Below are 13,924 nucleotides of genomic sequence, written 5' to 3' on the forward strand. Positions count from 1 at the left end.
AAGTCATCATCTTAGACACACGAATATATTGGGACACGGCCCATACATCAACATATAGAAATGTCTAAGTCTATTACAATACTTTTAACAAAGAAAACTAAACATAATGATGTCCTCGAATCTATTGAGGACATACCCCAACTTTGCTTGAATGAATACTAATCTAAGCTTCCATTTAAAGACTCTTCTCAAATGCCACCTACACCTTTGGAGATAGACAAAATATATGGAATTAGTACATTAGAATGCACTAAGTATGGTGTAATGCAATAAAATCATGCTAAAAGGACATTTGTGTAAAACATGCTCTTTTTGAGTAAAACTTCATAAATCAAGCATAAGAGTCACTTACAAGTCAACATAAACACATATAGTCACATTCCACAATATAGCATCAAAATCACTTCAAATCATATAAACATGAGACCCTCCTACCAAAGGTGATTCTAAGGCTCACTTGAGTGAGTTATGAAGCGACCGCTCATACAACCCCTTCACACACACCAAAGTGATCCTTTAGACTACCTAAGATAAGATTATTCCCATTACATCAATTTAAATCCCTATCTAGAGTTACTCCAAGACTCACCTAAGTAAGACATGAAGAGACCGTCCATACACCATCTCCAAGCCTACCTAAACAATCCTTAAATCTACTCTAGATAAGTACATTTTCATTAAAAATGCATTTAGCTTAGGTCACTATGTTCATTAAACCATTTAAGAGACATCCAACAATCAAGGACTTTCACATAATGGTCTTCGAGAAGACTTAGGGAACCTACACACTAGCATCTTCAAAGCCTACCCATGCAATGTCTAAATAGCGTCCCATTCCACTACCTAAACTTCATAGTACTCATCCAACAATAGCATGTATCCCATATGATGAGAATAGGCAATAACCAACATAGACCATACTAGCTAGGCATGGAATCCGGAGTCTTCCCTACTCCGATGGAGGGTATTCCACTTGCCAATGGTAGAACTAGGACACATTCCATGTAGGCACATGGTTAAGGAATATTAAGGGTATCGTTGTACTCTAGTCTCATCTAAAGAAGAGTCACTCCCCAAGCATATTCTCTCAGTGCTACTTGAATCTTCTTTGAAATCTCAAAATATTTAGGTGAATGACATAGAGGGTTAGTTATACACATGGTGAGAATGATTAGTTAACGTTGTATGTTTTTGTTGAGTGCTTACTATATTATGTTTTTGTTGAGTGCAAAATAGAAAGATAATAGCAAGAAGAAATTTCACAAGTTCAATCATCCTTCTACCTTTTAATAAAATTCCTCTTGTGGAACAATGTACCTGATTTTATGGTTTGAGCTTCTTGTAAACCTAGAATATCACATATGGTTTCCAAGTAGTGAGAAAATTGGTCTTCAACTTTAACAATAAGTTGATGTGTCACATACATTATTTCTACAATTATTCTTCATGAAAAACATATAAAGTGGCATGATAATGATACATGATGAAACTGAGAAATAATTTGTTTCAGAGCATGCTATCAGCTCGAGCTGGTAATCTCCGAAAGAAATTGCATGGTGGTGAAGGCATTTTGCTCCTGAATTTTGGGTGCCTAAGGTAAAGCAGAGCTGCTAGCAGTGCTATGATTTTGAAAGGTGTGACATACAGTATAACTGCTGCAATAAGACAGAAGACTATGAAGAGGCTGGTTGCTCTGGGATCTCTCCAACTAAGTAGAGCCTGGAATCTCTCACCTTGAGTTGCCATGTCTCCTATAACTGTTTGAATTCTACCAGCCACACTGCGAAGTCTATCATACCTCATTTTAACTGTATTCTCAGGCTTGGATGTTGGGAAAGTGTCAAACTCTTCATCTAGTTCATCTGAGATAACAGCTTCAGCCCAAGATAGTTTTGTGTCCATATGTTGAGGCTGCCTCGGTCTTGAACGGTAGTTCCATATTCCAATTAGAAACATATAAAGGAACATGGTTGGTAGTATTAACTCTGGGTAGCAGATCAATATGCAAAAGAGAAGATGAACTAGAATAGTGGTAATAGGGTTCTTCCATTTGCAAACTTCTCCAAGCCATTTGCTCATTGAAATTAGACCTGAGAAGAGAGACACAATTCTGAAGAAGTTAGCTTTACTTCTTCTCATGCTCCACATGTGGGAGTCCACATCCAGCATGTACTCCACAACCTCTTTATGCAGTGGTGGCTCGGCTCGTCCAAGCCTCACAGCTACAATATTCATGGCCTGATATCTCAAACTGTCCACTTGGTTAACTGTGAAAGGGTGTAGATAATGCATCTTTGGGAGCAAGGGATGGCCATATAGATATATGATGTTTGCAAGAGACAAACAAGTGAATCTAAATGCCAGTTGAAGTTCACCCATCTTCTTCACTCCAGATGGTTGCAGAACAAGAAGTGGGTAAGACATTGTATAAATTCTATCAGTTTCCAGTGTTGATAATCTGATCCTTACCTTACCAATTCTGGAGTCCTTCCCCGAGTTCTCAGCTCCTAGGTGGCCGTTATCAAATACACCCAATGTAATCACCGTGCATGGGTCATATACCTCCCACGTGTATTGTTCGTTCCATTTGGGACTTAAGTTATCAAGTATGGTTCTTGTTCTTACCCACTTTAATCCATATTTAGCCACACAGTAAGCATCTGTCGTCTTTCTACCATCCTTAGTTTTTATAGGGACAAGCCCCTGTGCACTCAAGATTCCTACTTCCAGGATTCCCACTGGTTGCTTCCACAACTGCCTAGCTGTTGGCCTCTGATCACTGATGTACATTGTTGATTCATCTAATACGTGGTATCCACCTTCAAGACAGGCCCTGAGATGAATTCTTGTTGAAAACTTGCGTTCATGTCTCCTATCTCCCTCTAAAACTCCAAACCCGAACCTTTCAAGATTGAACCAGCGAGAATGAACTGGCCGGTGATCCAATCGCTTCTCAAATGTGTTAAGTGGCAAGACTAACCTCCCGGCTATCTCATCTTTGGAAGGTCCGGCTTTGCATTCAACGGTAAGCACCAATTGCTCCTCAAAAGGCTCTGCCGCCACAAATAATAGGTCTTCATTCCAGAATGGATTAGTTGTTCGTGTTTGGCATACTTTGGTCTTTAGTACTTGCTTCCCAACTTGAGCCTTAACAAATACCTGTGGTGGTTGGGTTTTGTCCAGAGATTCTACATCTTGTGATTCAATGATATTGACTCTGAGGTACCACAGTTTAGGTGAAACATATACCTTTGATCTGACACTATGAACACCTTCTCCGTGAACTAAAGCAGCATCTGCATGCCATGCTTCTGAAAAGGCTTCGTCTGCTTGGGTTCCCATCCACACTGCAAGCATGACCTCTCCCCTGACTTTGCTCTCTCCGCGTCGATCCTCTAATCTATACCACTGAGGTGCCAAAGGGCTGTCAGGTGGAACCCTTGTAGGCACTTCATTCATGTCAAACACCACTTTGCCTAGATAATCATCTCTCTGCACCATCTCTTTGTCTCTTACAAAAACTTCGATAACTGAAGACTGAATCTTCTCTTTGGAAAAAGCAAACACTTGCTTCCACTCAGGGTTTACCTTCTTATCAAAGTGCTTTGTTTTGCCTTTATAGTTTCCGAGTTTGACCTCGACATAAGGATCACAACTCCCTGTTACAGGGTTTGGCGGTAGGTCTCTTGCTTTAACAACTCGAACATAAAGAAAATGCATCTGTTCAACAAGATCATAAGTGCTTGTGACTCTGTCACTGCTAATCCATCCACCTCCACCTCGAAATCCTCCATGTGGCCACCGTTCCCCAAGTTGAGGTTTTGTTTCTTTTGCTTTATAGTCATCTTGGGGGTTAGAAGGCTGTTCATTGCCCATGTTTGAGAAAAAGATTGCAGCTTTGGTAATATATATACCTTAAGTAATTTGTATTAGAATAAAATGAATGCAATTCCGACTGGACGGAACTAGCTGAATTCTCACGAAGTTGCTGATATAAAAGTTTCTTTCCTAGATGTCAAAGAAAAAAGCATTTTTGTGGTTTGATTAGCATATGAATGTGTAAGATTCTTGAAAGCATATAGGGCATTTGCTTAATTTAAACGCATCATAGCTTTAGCAGTAGAAGCATATATAAAGTTTTTTTGAGAGATTGAAAATTTATAGTCTTTGTGAAAATTTTTGACTTTTACAGATTCTTTAGCAGCTAATGGGAGGGAGATTCCAAAGCAAAAGAAAAGTAGTAATGCACAAGACTTGAGAGAAATATATATATGCTTTAATTATTCTCTTATCTTTTATATATTCTCTCCATTTGATTCTGCCCTAAAACTCTGTTTGGTTATGACATAAACACAGGACAGGTGTTTGCTCATTTCCGAAATCACTCCTCAATTATCCCTAAACCCTCAACATTTCATTCAAATTCATCATCTCAACCTCAGTACCATACAATTCATCATTACCATTTTTTAAAATTTTATTTCTGAAAAAATTAGCTAGCTACAACGTATAATTAATTAATCCTATTTTATAGTCAATCTTGTCGATAGGGAAAAAAAAAAAGGTTTCACAAACACAACACATGCATGCATTGAGGTATTGTTAATAAAATTGTGAAATCCGAGACTTTGATGAGAACAACTTGCCTGCCTGGGGGATATTTTACACATCTACTTATTTGTGAAGGGGAATCAATCAGGTTACTTTGTTCCATTTCAGAATAAAGTGAACACAAACTTTATTCCATTTTCTTCTTTTTTTAAAAAAAATATAAATCATTTTTCCTCTTTTATTTTTATCCGAATCAAGATATGCCTCTCCATTAGTGATGCTACCGGATGCGGGGATGACTTAATTAAACCCACAAAATTATTAACCCAACCCAACCCACCCCACTCCGCATTGCATCCGCTTAGGTTTTACTGCCACAAGAATAAGTTTGAATTTGGAATTTCTAAATTGTTAGAATACCATAAAATTTGTTGCAGATAATTTGAACTAATTAAAGGCAGTAAATTTTCTTAGTACGACTTTAAAAATATGACTTTTTCCTCCTCTTCAAATTATGAATCATTATTAAACCTACTAATTCGGCCTTATTAAGAAAAATGTTTTTGCTCATTACTGGGCTTAAATTAATTATTTAAAAAGGAAAATCTTTTCTCCTAAAAGTTTCGAACTTTTCACCTCAACACCAATTTATAAAAATTTCAAATTGTATAGCCCTATATAGAGTCGTCAAAATAGGCTTAGCCCATGGGCCGACTCAACCCTACCCTTTATTGGGGTAGGATTGGAATAAGATTTTTCAAGCCCATTTAAAACTAGGATTTATCAGCCCGTCCATATAAGCCATTGAACCTTGAGGTTTGATCAAGGCTGGGTCGGGATCGGCCCATGGGCCAAACTTTTTATTTAAGAGTAATTTACAATAGTATCACTAATATATAATCTAATTATTTGAATACACGCTATGTTGCAATATTATGAATATTCGTACCCATATACATTTACTTGAAATATATGGACTCAAAAGTAGGTTAATTTGTTCTACATACACTCTATTCAAGTAGATTCGCATGTATCTAGGATACATACACCTCCCTTCAATCTTGCTTGTCACTCACTTATCTCACTCGCATATCTGGTATATGAGATACATGTTAATTACACTAGATTTTTGTTAGTGTTATTGAAACAACACCATTGTTTGTCAAATTTGATTTAAAAATCTTCTCATTTTCTTGATGTTATAGAATTATAAGTTTAAAAAAAAATTAAAAAAGAAAAACAGAAGAGCTAGCCCGCCCAAGCCCTCGGCTCTTCTAGGGTTGGGTTGGATTGCCCCAACCCTCGACCCTTCTAGGGTTGGGTTGGGTTGAGCATTTTCAGGCCCTACTAAATGAAGGGTCAGTCCAACCTGTTGGGTTTTAGCAAAATGTGGGAACCAATTTTGGAGGAAAAATGAAAAGTCATTTGCAAAGTGCAAATGAAAAGTCATTTCTCCCATATTGGTAGAAGAAAGGAAATTGTTGTCCTTATATTAGGAAACACTTCCTTTACTTCTTAAAGAGTTAAAAAGAATGTGGCCCCTCGTGCCGCCGTCATCGTCACTCGGCTTTGGATGTGATTGATTCATAAATTTTTTGGACAAAATTTATTTAATCAATTTCGTTAATCGAATAATCTTGTTAATCATTTTCTTTTCTCTTATAAATTAATTCAGTAGTTAACAGAATTAATTTTGGCGCAACGAAATTTATTTGAAATTCGTGTGCAACAGTAATAACGATCTGAAGGGACCTGTTCCTTCCAAAAAGTCGTTATTTTTTCCAAAAGACACAACTTTCTGAAAAAATGGGTCTGAACAGATTTGTCTAAACAGACGCGTATCTTGCTGAAAATGGTTATAAAAAGAGGTCTTTTTCATTTTCTCAAACAGTGAATTTTTTTTTTTTTGCATACATTTTCTCTCATAAACAAAATTGTCGTTCGACTGAGTCTGTGTGTGGTCTTGTTACTACTCTTATGTTCGCTAAATTATTGAAGTTTGAGGTACCGCTACTTCTTTAACAGGTTAATCCATTTTATCTTGGGAGAAATTAATCTGCAACCTCGGGTGCAATGAGGGGGATTAAATTTCTTAAGAAAACACAGTGATTTTCGTGGAATCGGATTAAAAGTTTTCTTTCTATTTCATCTTATTTAACAACCTTAAGAAATTTAATAGTTTCTGTAGTTGAGGTTTCTGGAGATTAAAACTTTATGGTTTCCTACTCTTTTTTAATTTTTAAAATTCATCCGATTAATGATTAAAAGAACATAAAATCTATCGTTAAATCATAAATAGGTTGTGTAAGGATTTATTCTTTATTGTCAGCATTTCACATACTAAAATAATCTGCCATTTATGATAGAAAAATGACTATTCAAGTCAAATAAATGCTTGAACAATGAGTGTTGCATCAATAAGTGCTGCAACAACATCGGTTGCACACAATCTTTCAAGTGCTGCCCTAGCACCGACTGAGAAACCTACAAAGTTTTCTGGAGTCGACATCAAAAGATGGTAACAGAAGATGTTCTTATATCCTACTACTTTGATACTGCAAAGGTTCAATAATGAGAATGTTCCTGTTATGTCGGATGAAACTCCGCCTGAAGAACGATTCTTGGTAACAGAAGCATGGACACACTTAGATTTTTTGTGTAAGAATTATATTCTGAGTGACTTGCAAAATGATCAGTACAATGTGTACAGTAATGTCAAAACCTCAAAAGAACTCTGGGATGCTTTAGAAAAGAAGTGAAAAACAAAGGATGCCGGAATAAAGAAGTTCATTGTGGCAAAATTTCTGAACCATAAGATGATAGACAGTAAGACCGTCGTCACTCAAGTTCAAGAACTACAGGTCATAATCCATGATCTCCTTGCTGAAGGTATAAATTTATTTAATGCATATGTTGGAAATATTAAGTTTATTCTTAATACTCACATAATCATTAATGTAGGATTGGTTGTGAATGATGTTTTTCAAGTAGTTGCTATAATTGAGAAATTACGTACATTGAGGAAGGACTTCAAAAACTACTTGAAACATAAATGCAAGAAGATGACTGTTGAAGATCTCATAGTAAGGCTGAAAATCGAAGAGGATAACAAGACTATAAAAAAGAGATCACGTGGTAATTCAGCAATATGTGGAGTAAATATTGTTGAAGAAGATCCCAAAAAATTAAAGAAAAGAAAGAAATCATCTGGTCTAAAAAGCAACCCTCTTAAGAAGAAATTCAATGAAAGTTGCTTCAATTATGACAAACGTGGTCATATGGCTACTAAATGCAGGGGTCTCAAGAAGGACAAGAAGAAGAAGGATCAAGCAAACTTTGTTGAATCCAAAGGAGAAATGAACAATCTTTGTGCAATGCTTTCAGAATGTAACTTGGTTGGAAATCCAAGAAAATGGTGGATAGATTCTGGTGCCTCATGCCAGTTTGTGGCAACAAAGAATTATTTTCATCATATAATCCAGCACCTACAGACGAGAAGTTGTTTATGGCGAACTCCATTGTTGCAGGTGGATAGAACTGGCAAGATCCTATTAAAGATGACATCAGGAAAGGTGGTGTCTTTGAACAAGGTCTCGTATGTTTCAAAATTGTGAAAGAACTTAATTTGTATTCCAGTTCTAACTTTGAATGGATTCAAATGTGTATTTGTTTCTGATGAAGGTAGTAGTAAGTAAGAATGAAATGTATGTAGGAAAAGGTTACCTCAGTGATGACCTTTTCAAACTGCATGTAATTGCAGTTGATATGAATAAAGATTCTGCTTCTTCTTACTTGCTTGAGTCTAAATGTTTATGGAATGAACTTTTGAAGCACGTTAATAATAAAACCTTGAGAAAACTAATTAACTTAAATGTTTTGCCAAAATTTGAGTGCAATAAATCAAAATATCAAATTTTTGTTGAATCTAAGTATGCTAATCATCCTTATAAATCTATTGAAAGGAATTCAAATCCCTTTGAAATGATTCACACTGATACTTGTGACATGAATTTAACACCATCACGTGGTGGAAAAAGTATTTCATAACTTTTATTGACGATTGCACTAGACATTGTTATGTCTATTTGCTAAATGGTAAGGATGAAACAATAGATTCATTTAGGCAATATAAAACCGAGTTGAAAATCAGTTGGATAGAAAGATCAAAATGATTAGAAGTGATAGAGGCGGAGAATATAAATCTCCATTTGCAGAAATATACTTGGAAAATGGAATAATCCATCAAACTACTACTCCTTACACTCCTCAATCTAATGGGAGTGCGGAAAGAAAAAACTAAACTTTAAAGGAAATAGTGAATGCCTTACTTAAATGTTCAGGTTTACCACAAAATTTGTGGGGAGAAGCTATCCTTACAGCAAATCAAATACTCAATAGTGTGCCTCACACGAATACACATGTTATTCCATATGAGAAATGGAAAGATAGAAAGTCCAACTTGAAATATTTCAAAGTGTGGGGGTGTCTATCAAAAGTCCAGTACCCATACCTAAGAGGGTGAAAATAGGGCCTAAGACATTGGATATGCCACAAACAGTAAGACATGTCAATTTTTGATTCATAAGTCTGAACATTCGGATATTCATGATAGTACGGTAATAGAATCATATAATGCTAAATTTTTTGAACATATCTATCTATATAAAACTAGATTTGAGTCATCATGTTGGGGGGGGGGGTCTAAACAACCCCGGGAAGAATCAAAAGAGAATAAAACCATTGAAGAGAGTCCAAGGCGCAGTAAACGTCAAAGGACAACTATATCATTTGGATATGATTTTGTAACATTCCTTTTTGAAAGTGGACCTCAAACATTCAAGGAAGCAATGTTTTCTAGCGACTCAAACTCTTGGAAGGAGGTTGTCAATAGTGAGATCGTATCAATCCTAAGCAATTATACCTGGAAATTAGTTGATCTTCCTTCAGGGAACAAGCCCTTGGGTTTAAAATGAATCTTTGAAAGAAAGATGAAAGATGAGGTTACTATTGACAAATATAAAACAAGACTTGTTCTCAAAGACTTTACAAAAAAAGAAGGTCTTGATTATTTTGACACATACTCGTCAGTGACTAGGATTACATTAATTCACATGTTAATTGCCCTAGCTGCAGTATATGGTCTTGAAATCCATTAAATGGATGTGAAAACCGCCTTCTTAAATGAAGATATAGAGAAAGAAATTTACATGGAACATCTTGAAGGCTTTGTAGTTCCTGGTAAAGAAAAGAAAGTATGCAAACTTATTAAGTCACTTTAAAGACTAAAACAAGCACCGAAATACTGACATCCAAAGTTTGATCTAACCATGTTGTCAAATGGGTTTAAGATCAATGAATGTGATAAATACATTAAAGATACTCCAAATCAGAAAGTTATTGTATGCATATACGTGGATGACAGGCTGATAATGCGCAAGGACATTGTCAATGTAATAGCTACTAAGCGTATGCTCGCTAGTAAGTTTGATATGAAAGATCAAGGATTTGCTGATGTGATATTGGGAATTAAGATTCTCAAACTCCTACGGTCTAGCATTGTCTCAAACACATTATATCAAAAAGGTACATGAAGCGTTCAAATATTTGAACTTCAAAAAGGTAAAGACCCCAATTGATGTGAACCTTCATTTTGCAAAGAATAAAAGTCAAAAGTCAGTCTCAATTGGACTATGCCCGAGTGTTGGAAAGCTTTATGTATGTCATGAATTGTACACAACCAGACATAGCTTGCGCTATTAGTAAACTGAGTCGATACACAAGTAATCCTAATCAAAATCATTGGTTGACAGTGAAGAGAGTTTTGGGATACTTAGATGACACTAAAAACTATGTTTTGCATTACAACAAATATCCAGCAGCTCTTGAAGGATATAGTGATACAAATTGGATTACTGGCTCAACTGAAACAAAACCCACAAGTGGATATGTTTTCACTATTGGTGGAGGATCAATATCTTAGAAATCATCCAAACAAACATGTGTAACTCGCTCTACATTGGAGTCTGAATTCATCGCCATAGACAAGGCAGGTGAAGAAGCTGAATGCCTCAAGAATTTCGTAGAAGATATTTCATTTTGGCCCAAACCAATGGCCCCTATATGCATACACTGTGATAGTCAAGCTGTAATAGAAAGGGTTGGAAGCTTTATGTATAACGAGAAGTCTCGTCACATAAGACGAAGACATAAATCTGTTAGACAACTACTCTGTAGTGGAATTATCACAATTGACTATGTAAAGTCTAATGATAATGTGTCGGATCCACATACAGAAGGCCTAACTAGAGAAGGAGTTGAGAGATCATCGATGGGAATGAGACTATGGCCTAGAAAAATTTATTGTGACAGTAACTTTACTTAGAAGACAGGAGATCCTACGATCTAGGTTCAAGGAGATAAAACAAAGTCATTGATGACGGTTCAACATTGTCATATGGTCCATTCTCATGATGAGACAATGTCCAGTAATCAGGATAAAGACATAAGGACTTTTTAATTGTTTTTAAGTTTGATACATGGTATATCAAATAGTGTATTTACGGGATAGCACATTTAGAAACCACCTATGTGAGTGTGAAGTGTTAGTCGCTTCAAGGAGAATCCGGTAAGTCCAGTTCTTTAAGAACTTACTAACCGAGATGTGTTTATGGCTGAAACGAACAAAACAATGAGAACGAAGAACAATTCAAGGGTTGATTATGTGACTTATGTTGTCTAGGTATATACCAAAGCTCGACGGTTCAAGGATATGAATCAACCGATTGATCGAGTAAATTCAGTATATGTTCACTACAAAAAGTTTAAAGGGAACCTACTTATTCAGATGCGATTAACCTTTACATACAAGACACACAAGTTTTTTTATGCATATGTTCTAACAATAGCCATTCCCTATTCATGTGGGGGATTGTTGGATTTTAGCAAAATGTGAATGAGAAAAGAAAAGAGAAATATGAAAAAGTGAGGGAACTAATTTTGGAGGGAAAATGAATAAGTCATATGCAAAGTGCAAATGAAAAGTCATTTCTCCCATCTTATATTAGGAAAACTTCCTTTACTTTTAAAAGGTTAAGAAGAAGGTGCCTTTTCGCGACGTCATCGTCGCTCGCTCGGCCTCAACTTCGGATTTGAATTTGGATTTAGATTTGACAAATGATGTGATTGATTGATAATTTTTTTGGACAAAATTTATTTAATCAATTTTGTTAATCGAATAAATCCTGTTAATCAATTTCTTTTCTCTAAGTTAATTCAGAATGTTAGTTAGCGGAATTAATTTTGGCATAACGGACTTTATTTGAAATTCGCGTGCAACGGTAATAACGATCTGAAAGGACTTGTTCCTTCCAAAAAGCCGTTATTTTTCCCAAAAGAAAATTTTATGAAAAAAAATGGGTTTGAATAGATTTGTCTGAACATACACGTTTCTTGCTGAAAATGACTATAAAAAAGAGTTTTTTTTTTGTTTTTTTCAAACACTAAATTTTTTCTTCTCTCTGCATACATTTTCTCTCATAAATAAATTTGTCGATCGGCTGAGTCTGTGGGAGGTCTTGTTACTGCTCTTACGTTCGCTGAATTTATTGAAGTTTTAGGTACCGCTACCTCTTTAACATGTTAATCCATTTTATCTTGTGAGCAATTAATCTGCAACCTCGGGTACAACGAGGGGAATAAATTTCTTAAGAAAACGCAGTGATTTCTGTGGATTCAACTAAAAATTTTCTTTCCATTTCATCTTATTTTTTTCTGTAATTTTTGACTAACCTTAATACAGGTGATAACACGCTCTAGCTCTTCAAATTTCTTAGACTGCAAGGCTTGGGCAGGGTGGGGCTGGGTGACCCTTTTTGACAGCTCTAGCCCTATAAATCTTATCCTAATTTTTGTCAAGTGAAATATAAAATGAGAGTAGTGAAATATAAAATGGTACGAGAAAACTTATATATATATATATATATATTATTTTTATTTTTTATTTTTTTTAATCAAGAGGAGACTCGCACCCACATAATTTTAAGAACTAAGACTTTGGCCCACCTCACACTCACTTAAGAGCTTCCTCACCCACCTCGCATAAATTTAAATCTGCCAGGCCCTTTACATTGCATCTCTAATCTCGATTAGAGAGCGGAATGTCCATGGTGTTTACATGAAATAATGTTGTAATTCTTAATTTTGTAGATATATGGTTTTATTTATTTGTAAAATTACATCATAATAATGAAGGACCTGGGCTCGATTGTATCTTTCAACACTATAATTAGATAGAGGAAGCTATTACAAAGTTAAGGTCCATATATAGAAAATCAACTTAACTAAAAAAATAATAATTTAAGGGCCTTAAACTAAACGTATGAATCTCTTGATATTTGCAAAAGGATATTCATATTATAAATACAAATATGTCACTAAAGGAACACTTGTTCTATGGTTAAGCTAAGAGACTCGCAAAAGCGAAGGTTGGGTCACAATTGAGAAGACCCTTAGCTTGTGTATAAAAAATCCGATTTTGCCCCATTCACTAAATATGAACTTCTAAGAATTAAGAAACTCTGATTTTCTTGTATCGAAGAGAGGAAAAGATTATAATTGTTATCTACCATTTCCCATAATTACTCAGTTTACTAACGAAGTATGGAACTAACCATGCTTTGTGCGTTTTTTTTTATACATATTTTTGTTAAATTTGCACATTTCACATGATTACTATAAAAATTAATTTTTTAATAATTTTCAAAAATATCTAAAGTAGATATTTGAGTTAATATCTTAAAATATCACTCAGTTTTAGGAATTGATCTAGCAAAGTCATTAAAGTTTGTTTTGTATCAAAAAAATTACCAACTCAGATTTTTATATCAATAAAATCACTCAACTTAGGAATTGATATAGCAAAGTCATTAAAGTTTATTTTGTATAAAAAAACCACGCAACTTAGATTTTTATATCAATGAAATCACTCAACTTAGACATTTGTGTTAGCAAAATCACTAAACAAAATTTATCATTAATTTTTTTTTTGTTTCATATAAAATAGACCCTACAAATAATAAAATTAAGAAAACTAATTTTATTTTTTTATGGAAACTACTCTAGTGAAACAAATAATCTTATCTTAGGGTGTGTTTGGTGCGAAGCAAAATATTTTTCTAGAAAATGTTTTCCTGGAAAACAAGTAGATTTTGGACTTACTTTCTCATGTTTGGTTGGTGAGTAGAAAATATTTTCCGAAAATGATTCTTAGTGTTTGATTTATGAATGAAAAAAGTTTGTTGAGAAACATCTTTTATTTTTACTAGAGTAGAAAATAATTTATGAAATTGAAAATATTTTTTAGAAATTTTTTTTT

The 13,924-nt window shown here is 34.9% G+C and overlaps 1 protein-coding gene and 1 pseudogene across 1 annotated transcript; one reads left to right on the top strand and one right to left on the bottom strand.

Annotated features, from left to right (window-relative positions):
* Nucleotides 1-1,257: 1,257 nt before the first annotated feature.
* On the bottom strand, nucleotides 1,258-4,153 carry LOC107015472 (FT-interacting protein 1). The gene has a single exon (XM_015215754.2). The coding sequence runs from the start codon at nucleotides 3,874-3,876 to the stop codon at nucleotides 1,507-1,509; it is 2,370 nt and encodes a 789-aa protein (XP_015071240.1). The 5' UTR covers nucleotides 3,877-4,153; the 3' UTR covers nucleotides 1,258-1,506.
* Nucleotides 4,154-6,953: 2,800 nt separating this feature from the next.
* LOC107013415 overlaps nucleotides 6,954-13,924 on the top strand; it is a 26,198-nt pseudogene continuing 19,227 nt past the window's right edge.

This window comes from Solanum pennellii, chromosome 3 (assembly GCF_001406875.1).
Source record: "Solanum pennellii chromosome 3, SPENNV200".
Taxonomy (NCBI): domain Eukaryota; kingdom Viridiplantae; phylum Streptophyta; class Magnoliopsida; order Solanales; family Solanaceae; genus Solanum; species Solanum pennellii.

What these genes read in the sequence shown, in the direction of transcription:
- LOC107015472 (XM_015215754.2), bottom strand. Translation starts at nt 3,876, where the DNA reads ATGGGCAATGAACAGCCTTCTAACCCCCAAGATGACTATAAAGCAAAA.